The 9,273-nt window shown below is 42.6% G+C and overlaps 1 protein-coding gene across 1 annotated transcript; it reads left to right on the top strand.

Annotated features, from left to right (window-relative positions):
* The first annotated feature begins 446 nt into the window (after nucleotides 1–446).
* LOC127565786 (uncharacterized) lies at nucleotides 447–7,725 on the top strand. Its single transcript, XM_052006287.1, has 2 exons — nucleotides 447–573; nucleotides 7,469–7,725. The coding sequence occupies exons 1-2, from the start codon at nucleotides 447–449 to the stop codon at nucleotides 7,723–7,725; spliced, it is 384 nt and encodes a 127-aa protein (XP_051862247.1).
* The last annotated feature ends 1,548 nt before the right edge of the window (nucleotides 7,726–9,273 follow it).

Raw genomic sequence — 9,273 nt, 5'->3', positions numbered from 1 at the left:
CTAGAGTATACCTAGAGCATAGGCCGTTTAGAATAATTACGGATTGCAATTCGCTAGTGCAAACTCTTAGTAGGAAAGCTATTAGTCCTAGGATAGCTAGGTGGTCCCTTGAGTTGGAAAATTATGATTATTCAATTATGCACAGACCCGGTGTTAATATGGCCCATGTGGATGCTTTAAGCAGACAGGTAGAAGTTGTTAAGACCCTAAAAAATAGTGAGTTTAGTGGCGACGATGACTTGTTAGAAAACTTTGAGGAAGAACGCATAGAGAACCGTAGAGAGAACCATAGAGAAAACTTAGTTGAGAACCGTAGAGACAACCTTGTGAGAATCAGTAGTGACAACCTTATAGAAAGCCTTTTAGAAATCCGTAGAGACACACCATGGGATAGCGCGTTGTTAGATAGCCTTTGTGAAGATCCTTTAGAGAGACTACGAGTTATAATGGAAGAGAACCTTAGTGAAGATTCTTTAGATAACGGTGGAGTTAATTGCGAGGATGTGAATAGGGATTACATGGACGGTGGTAAAAGGGCCTGGGGAGATGATAAAGTTGATAAATATGAGTTTCGTGAGGACGCGTTTTTGAAAACAATACCTTTAGTTGGAGTAGTGGGGGAAACACCTGAGGATGTAGACTTGATTTTACAAACGGAACAAATGAGGGATAAGGAAATAGTTCGATTGAGACAGAAACTAGAGAATGGAACCTTGCGTAGCTTTGAGTTGAGAGATGGACTAGTATGCAGAAAGAATGGAAATAATTCTTATTGTTGATTATTAGGAAATCGCACGAAAAATTAGGACACCTAGCAACGGACAAGTGCGTTAAGGATTTGAGACGGACTTATTGGTTCCCAGATATGAGAACTAAGGTGTAGCGTTTTATAAGAAATTGCCTTTCGTGCATTTTGCATTCAGTGCCGATATCTATTCATGATAGAACCTTGCACAGTATCCCGAAGCCATGTGTCCCATTTCATACACTCCATAGACCATTTAGGCCCCCTACCGAGTTTAATTTCAAATAGAAAGCACCTTTTAGTTGTTATTGACGCCTTTACTAAGTTTGTGAAACTCTATCCTGTAAATACAACTAGCACTAGAGAAGCGAGAGATGCGTTAAGTAAATATTTTGACTTTTATAGCCGACCTCAAAGGATTATATCTGATCGCGGTACTTGTTTTACGTCGTTTGAGTTCACCACCTTTTGTCAAGAACGTGATATAGAACATAAGGTGGCCATATGTGTATCGATCGGGCACCAGACGAAAGTGCGATCACTATGTAGAGAACGTTAGACAGAGAAAGAACAAGTTGTGAAATAAACCGAAATTAAAAAATATAAAAACCTGACAATTACAATACAATAATAACTATAGTATTTATGAGTTCTAAAAATTTGATTGCGATCAGATAAAAATTGTGGAACTTATTAAAGAAATACTTTTGTATGGGAAAAACGCCTACATACCAAGGGTCTTAGTTGCTTTGGCCGACAATCTGGTATATTGTGCCGTCTAAGGTATATTTTGAATGTGGTTCTATATCGATATAATAAATATACTTTCTTACTTGTTCTCAATATTTGAATAGTCCCGGTACTGCCTTTAATCCGTCATTGCATTTAATACAAGTAAATATAATATTTAACTTTAATTACGGATATATGGATGCTATACAGAAGGCACTTTCCAAGAGACTAATTTCCGGAAGCACGCTTTCGACGTGGGTTACGAAGTGTTATTGGTTAAACTTAATGCCAATCAGAAGAGAGGGACTCGATTTGGTAACATTAGCAAGACTCGTTACTTGCTTTCAACGTGTAAGTATTAAAAGTTTTAATTTAATATCTGTATCCCGCTGTTAATTACATTTCTGAAAGGTTTTCTGATCGTGATTATTTTATAGCCCTTGGAGACTTTAATATTGCTGGTATCTCATGGCAGTTCAACAAGAATTTTAATGGAGTGTGCCCCTCTGCATCTCATGTTTTTATTGATAGTCCTTTAGGAGTATCATTGTATCAGAGTAGTGATATTATTATTATTATTATTTTATTTTTGTGTTTGACCTAAACCTGTAGTCTATCGAGAGCCTCTCCAATATCCTCTCCTGAATCTTTAATTACAGAAAGCTATATTTTAGCTGAACTATTGGGAATAAAACCTATTTTTAAGGCAGGCCCGTATGGAGTGCCTAGTTGTGTGCTAAGGTATTGCGCTGGTAGTATCTGTAAACCGCTTCATAAATTGTTTAAATGATCCGTTAACTCATGCTATGTTCAAAATTACCGTAGTATATCTAATTTGTCTGCGATTCCGAAAGTATTTGAAAAATTATAACTTCCCAACCGAAACATCTGTTTAAATTTATAATTTCACCTTACCAACATGGGTTTGTGAAATCTAGGTTCCCATCTACTAATTTATTGAAGTTCCCTTCTATTGTAATTAAAGGATTCGAGAATCAAATGCAAACGGAAGTCATTTACACCGATTTTAGTAAAGCTTTTGACTCGTGTTACTCCATAAACTTAATCTTTTAGGGTTTCCTCATAGCCTAATTGAGTGGATCTCCTCATACCTTTCAAACACAATCCAGTATGTTTATTAAAACGATTCTTTGGTTCTACATTTATCTAAGTTACTTCTGGTGTGCCCCAGGGTAGTCATTTGGGTCCTCTATTGTTTACTTTATTCATAAATGATCTTCCTTTTGTTATAGAGCATTGCAGATGTTAAGCCTTGCCTGACATTTAATGATAGTATTGCGAGCTCACTGTTGAAACCTTAATCGTCTAGAATATTCGTGCATAGTAAATATGTTAAATCTTAATTGCAATAAATGTAAGCTTATGACCTTCTTTAGGGGATCTCCCCAGGTAAATAACTATGTTCTATATGATACTCCTCTAGAGAGAATAGAATCCGTGAATGACTTAGGTGTTCTGTTTTATGCAAAAAACATAACATAACATATGGTAAACATAAAACGCTGGTCGAAAGAATTCAGCGATCCTCACTCCTATACTTGAGTATGGATCTCTTGTCTGGAAGGGGGTCGCGACCCACATATCGAACTGTTGTCGATAACGACAAATGTTGGTATACTGTGCGTGTGACCTTGTGACACGCGCAGTCTCACTGATCTAGCTTTTTACCTCGTGTTGGTCTCCCTGCTATTTTTAGTGTTTTTCTGCAATTCCATATGTTCCATATGTTCTACTTTTTCCAAGTACACGACAAGTGTTTTCGCCAAGTATTATATAAACGTGATTTAAAAAAAGAAATATTCTAAAAAAAAGTGTTTTATTGTATATGCGTGTAAGTATCCATATCGATATAAAGAGCTCGCTTATATTTCCGATTGGCTTTTTTTGGATGTGTCTTATAGTGGCACTTGTCGTTCGTACGTCTGTAAATAACACACTCCATGTGTATGCCAACTCGTATTGTTATTTTATTCTAAATAACAGTGTTTCATCCACAAACGCGCACATGTACATTGTCTGGTGTACATTACTTATATACATATCCATATGGCATGCTACTACCACAGATCCCTAAAGTTAAACTACAGTGAGTACCCACTAAATTTTACTTTGATCCCAGTACAGCAGCAACTTGTTATCCGAATTTCCAGTTTTATTTGTGCTTTGCTCATCGGCTGCTTGATTTGCCGTGAGTCTCTGGCAAAAAGGAGACTGTGAAGTAATTGCCGAAGCATAGCACGTCCGAATGCCAAAAGCGTGATATGAACTCCAAGCTCCAACTAACACAAATTCCTAAAGTTAAATATAGTGAGTACCCACTAAATTGTACTTTGATCCCAGTTCAGCAACAACTTGTAATCCGAATTTCCAGTTTTGTTTGTACATTGCTCTTCGGCTACTTGCTTTGTCGTGAGTCTCTGGCACAAAAGAGGCTCCAAGCTTTCACTCAAGCTTCCAACCGCTCCAGCTTGTCGTCCGCTTCGCTCGCTCCTTCTGGGTCCAAAGTCGATAAGGAAAAGGTAACTCCTGCAGCTCAACTCCGCATCAAAATTGATCGTTCGTCTCCGACTGCTAAAACTCCTTCGTTGCCGAAACGACTTGCCACGCGTCACAGCAACGCTCCAAAACCTCCAAGTGCTGTGCATAGTCAGGCAACCACACGAGCTTTCAGGTGAAACTCACCAGAACTAGCATTATGGCTCTCAAAAGTTTCGTCACCGTCTCTGACAGACTAGTCCAATTCGAGAGTCGGGTCAGAGGACCTGTAGCCGAGGACGACATAAGAACGAGATCCGTCGCGACCGGTTGAAAGTTCCCTGGGACAATGTCGCGGCCGTTTATGCCACGTGCGCTAATGCACTAAAACGAGATGGTGACAGTGAAGGCATACAGGCATGCTCCGGTTTTCACTTTCGGTTTTCGTTTTCGTTTAGAAAACGGAAACGAAAAAATTGGTGCTCTCGTTTTCACTTTCACAAGATTTTTTCGAATTCCAAAACGAGAAAATTTGTCTTATAGAAATGAAAAGTAAATGCCTTTTTCTATATTAAATCGGATCTTATTTGCAAAAGGAAAAAAAAGTAGTTGACTCATTGGTTTATTGTCGTTCTTTTAAGACCGCCAGCAGATCAATTAGGCTTGTAATTATTTTTAAAACGACTAATTTCTGACCCCACCTCAAATTTGGATATCAAATCTTGCCGTCGGCAACAACAATTTTCGTTTTGGTGGGCGACCGATAAGTCCGACACCATGCGTTATCGCCTAAGCTGCCATACTTTTGATAGAATGAAAAAGCAAGTTAAAAATACTTGTATAATCAAACGGATGGCGATAAATTTGTGGAAGTTGGGTAAAATATGTTTTTTAAAAATTAATTAATTTAATTTAATTACTTATGTGTTAAAATTTTATATAAAAAAAATGTTGGAATAACCGGAATGAAATGCATTCAAAAAGGTGGCATCCCAATTTTTTATGGGAAACAGCTGATTGCCGTTCAACTGATTTTTTTAAAGAAAGTTTCAAATCTTTCTTTGCAAAAAAGACAAAAGGCAAATATATTTCATTCAGGGGAAGCATAAATAAACTATGCAGGATAAAAAAATCCTTATGTGAGTTCAATCCACGCACGAAATTGGACATACAAAAGACACTTTTAGCTGTTTTAGCAGTAAAAAATGAAACGTTCCGATAGCAAAACGATGACCAAAAACGTGTGAAAACCGAAGCACCTAAAAACGAAAATCTCGGTTTTGGTCCCAAAACGAAAACAAAAACCAAAAGTAAAAACCGGAGCATGCCTGATAGAGGCCAAATACGATCACTGTTATTCAGTGTACGAGCGGTGTCTCGCTCGTGTAAAGGGTATCCGGCTCAGTCATGAGTGATGCATCCGGCTCAGTCATGAGTGATGCATCCGCGCCTCCTGTGTATTCCGGTGACTGCCGGCTCCCTCCAGTTGACACTGAAGTTTTCCACGGACCTTTCGTGATCTTTTCGCTGCCATCTAGGTCACAATCGGAGGTTGACACCTTTGACAAACTCTTCCATCTTAATTCAAAGACAGCAGACGAGGCCAATAAAATCATTGCCAAGTTTCCGCTCACAAACGATGGTTTCGCCTCGGCTTAAAGGGCTCTCTGTGAGCGCTTTGAAAACAAGCGCTTACTGATAACGAGCCAGCTCAATATCCTCTTCAACCTGTCAGCGGCAATGATTAAGGAGCTGCAGATTACTATTCAGCGGTGTTTGACCGCTCTCGAGCACTCTGATATTTCTGTCTCCAGTCCATTCGCAGACTTCTGTATCTTCTGTATCATAGCAGAGTTCAGGGCGAGTTAACTCTTTCAAAGTTCGAGTCACTCAGAAGAGCAAAGCGTGTGACTTGTGCTTAAAAAAAAAACACCCTGCACAATTGCTTCACACGCAAGGGGCGGCACAACACTTTGCTTGATCGGGGCGATAATACCCACAACGGTGCCTATTTTTTTTCTAGTTCAATGCCGAATTCCAGTATACAGTCCATTCCAAACCAATCGGCAACAAATGTACAAAATTATTTTGCCGTGAACGCTTAGAATATCCTTCTCGGCACGGTGGTTATCAATGTTTGCCATCTAGGTACTACGTACATCGTGAACTAATCGTCCAAAGCGACTTTTATTTCTGAGCGTTTACTCCAACGAATAAAGTTGCCTTTTCAAACCGTGCACGCAATTACGGCCCAAGCGCATAGGTTATGTCACTCCAGCATTGGTTCTTCAATAAAGCCGAGACTCCATTTCGAAACCTCAGCGTTCATCATCCCACAGTTGACAGGCAAGTTACCTTCATTTCATGTGCCGCAAAGTTTCCCAAGGGATCTACCAGCGATCGAACTGGCAGATCCATACTTCGACAAAAAAGCACAGATTGACATTTTAATCGGCGCGGATATCCTTCCGTCAGTCATCCTGAGCGGGTCCCGGTCAAACATTTGGCTCACTTTTGGGTAAGAAAATCTCCTACAGGAGTACGTGAACCTGGGTCACATGACACCCATCTCGCCGCAGGCGGTGGTCACGATTCCTAATTTCTATCTGCCTCATCATCCCGTTTTTAAAACAGACAGCACCACAACGAAGGTGCGGGTCGTTTTCAACGCTTCCTGTCCGTCTTTAAATGGCAAAAGTCTGAATGATATCCTTCATCCAGGGCTCATTCTTCAATTAATCTCACTTTTCTAATCCTAAAATGGCGATATTTTCGGTATGTGTTTAATGCGGACATAACGAAAATCTATCGTCAAATCCTTATGGACGCAAAGCACACACATTTCCAACGAATTCTGTTTCGTACGTCGGACGGTGATATCGGTGACTTCGAGTTAAGCACTATGACATTCGTTGTTAACTGCGGGCATTTCCTGGCCCTACGGGCCAGGCTCTCGCAAGCCAAGTCATTTCCGGCAGCATGTACGTGGACGACGTCTTGGCAGGGATACACAGTGTGTATTACACACTAAGGGAGAGGCCATCCGGACCATTACGTTAGTCTGCGCAGCTCTTGAAAGCGCTGGCTTCCCGCTGAGGAAATAGACGGCGTACGACAAGAGCGTGCTGAAAAATGTCCCAAAGGACCACCTACTCCGAGAGGACTTCCTGGAAATCGAAGACTCGAGTACGGCAAAAACTCTGAGCATCAGGTGGCTAGCTCATGACGAGTTTTTCTTCCTGCCACGAGAACTTGCCCATCAGGTCTCCTATCCCAAATTGCCAAACTCTTCGAACCTGCCGAGTGGCTGGCCACTTTCGTTATCCGAGCCAAGCTCTTCATGCAGGAGATCTAATTAAAAACGCTTGATTGGGATGCTCCAACAGAAGGAGTATCTCGGGAGCTACCCTGTTCTAAGAAAGATGCGGATTGCAAGGTGGGTTCAGCTCCAAGCAAGAGTGAAGCTCCAGTACCACGGGTTCTGTAATGCTTCAGAAAGGGAGTATGGAGCGGTTATCTATGTCCACGTTGAGACAACAAACAGAGTGATCACGCATCTCTTGATTGCGAAATCAAGAGTGGGTCCTGTCAAGTCACTTTCAGTACCCAGGTTGGAACTTTGTGGCGCAGTTCTATTGGCCGAGCTATCCTCGGCACTCCTCCTGAAACTTCCAGACGAGAGTTTCCGGACCTTCTGGACTAATTTGACAATCGTCCTGGCTTGGCTTAACAAGCCACCGTACAAGAGATAGCTTTTGTGGCCAATCGTGTGGCAAAAATAGTTAAAGCCAGCGACTCCAAAAGTTGTTTGTCAGGTGCGATTCGAGTACAATCCTTCAACCTGATCAATGGCCCACCTCGTCAAGTCCTATTCCGGAGACTCTGCTGAAGCATCGCATTAGATGTAACATCGCCAAGTTGCCTTTTTCTCCTGATTGCCTGAGCAGGTTCTCTGACTTTCCCAGACCCCTACGCACTTCCGCTTTCGTTTTCCGTTTTATTGATAATAGTCAAAAATTGGCAGCTCCATGCTCCATGGTCAATGAGATGAATTGTCAAGGGTCCAAGAGCGACTGATCATCGTGTCGCAATGCCAAACCTTTCCGAAGGAATTGCACTCTTTGCAGTCCAAGCAATATGTGCTTCCTTCAAGTTCCGTCCGGAACTTGAATCCCTTCCTCGATGGCAAAGGGATTCTACGGGCTTGTGGGCGTCCCACTCCCTATGCTGTGATTAGAGTCATTCAATCATACTCTTCCTCTGCTCGACTTCATTCTTTCACTCTCATCGTATATCCGTGCATGGGGGTAACTAAATAGTCATGGGTCTGATCCGCTCCAGATTTTGGATTCCGAAGCTAAAGGTCCTCGTCAAATCCATCATCAGTTCTTGCAAGTTTTGTGTGGTCTACAAGACTGCAAGACCCAAGACCCAAATGATGGGAGACCTGCACACGGAAAGGGCATCCTACTCGATGCCATTTGCGCACACGGGACTTGACTTTACCACACCGGCCGAGCCTACCCCATCACCAAGGGGTACGTCTGCTTCTTCGTGTGCTTCAGCACGAGGTCGATCCACTTGGTGGCGATTTCAGACCTCACGAAGGAGAAATTCCTGGCCGTGTTTTCCCGCTTTATAGCACGTCGCGAATACCCACAGCAGATGCACTTGGAAGACGTTCATGGGAGCTGAAAAGGTCATCTCGACCGACCTCATGGACGCGATCAGAGAGTGCATCATCTCGAAGCATGTCCACCAAAACCTATCCTGGCACTTCAACTCACCGGGCGCCCCACATATGGGAGGGTTATGGGAAGAGTTCGAAGAGTTATCCACTCTGTCTATGATTGAAGCCTGCCTTAATTCGAGGCCGATCTCCCTAAGAGCAGTACTCATTAATTAGTTCTGCTTGTGGCCTACCAGCGGGAAGTTGCAGAGTGTGCCAGAAGGACCACCACACCTGCACTTCAAGGAGGTACGCTGCGCTCGCCTCATTCGCCAGCGAAGACGCAACGAGCAACCGGACCCGACTCCGACCCTGACTCCGGCACGATCACGTTCTCGCTCGCCTTCCTACCATCGACAGGCCTCATCTCTGACCGAGGGGGCGTTTCCAACGTCTCTCACGTCCTTGCCTCAGGCTAAGGCTGTGAGCATACTGCCGACAGAGAACATCCTCATAGACGCCGGATGTCGAGCGCTTATCGACCGGTGTCATATCTGCGCTATCCGTCACCCGCGTTGGTAGGGAGGGCGTATGTATGGCGATCATTCGCTCTCGCACATCCGACTTCTGT

The sequence above is a fragment of the Drosophila albomicans genome, chromosome 4 (assembly GCF_009650485.2).
Source record: "Drosophila albomicans strain 15112-1751.03 chromosome 4, ASM965048v2, whole genome shotgun sequence".
In the NCBI taxonomy this organism is placed as follows: Eukaryota; Metazoa; Arthropoda; class Insecta; order Diptera; family Drosophilidae; genus Drosophila; species Drosophila albomicans.
This window is presented reverse-complemented; position numbering and strand designations above follow the sequence as displayed.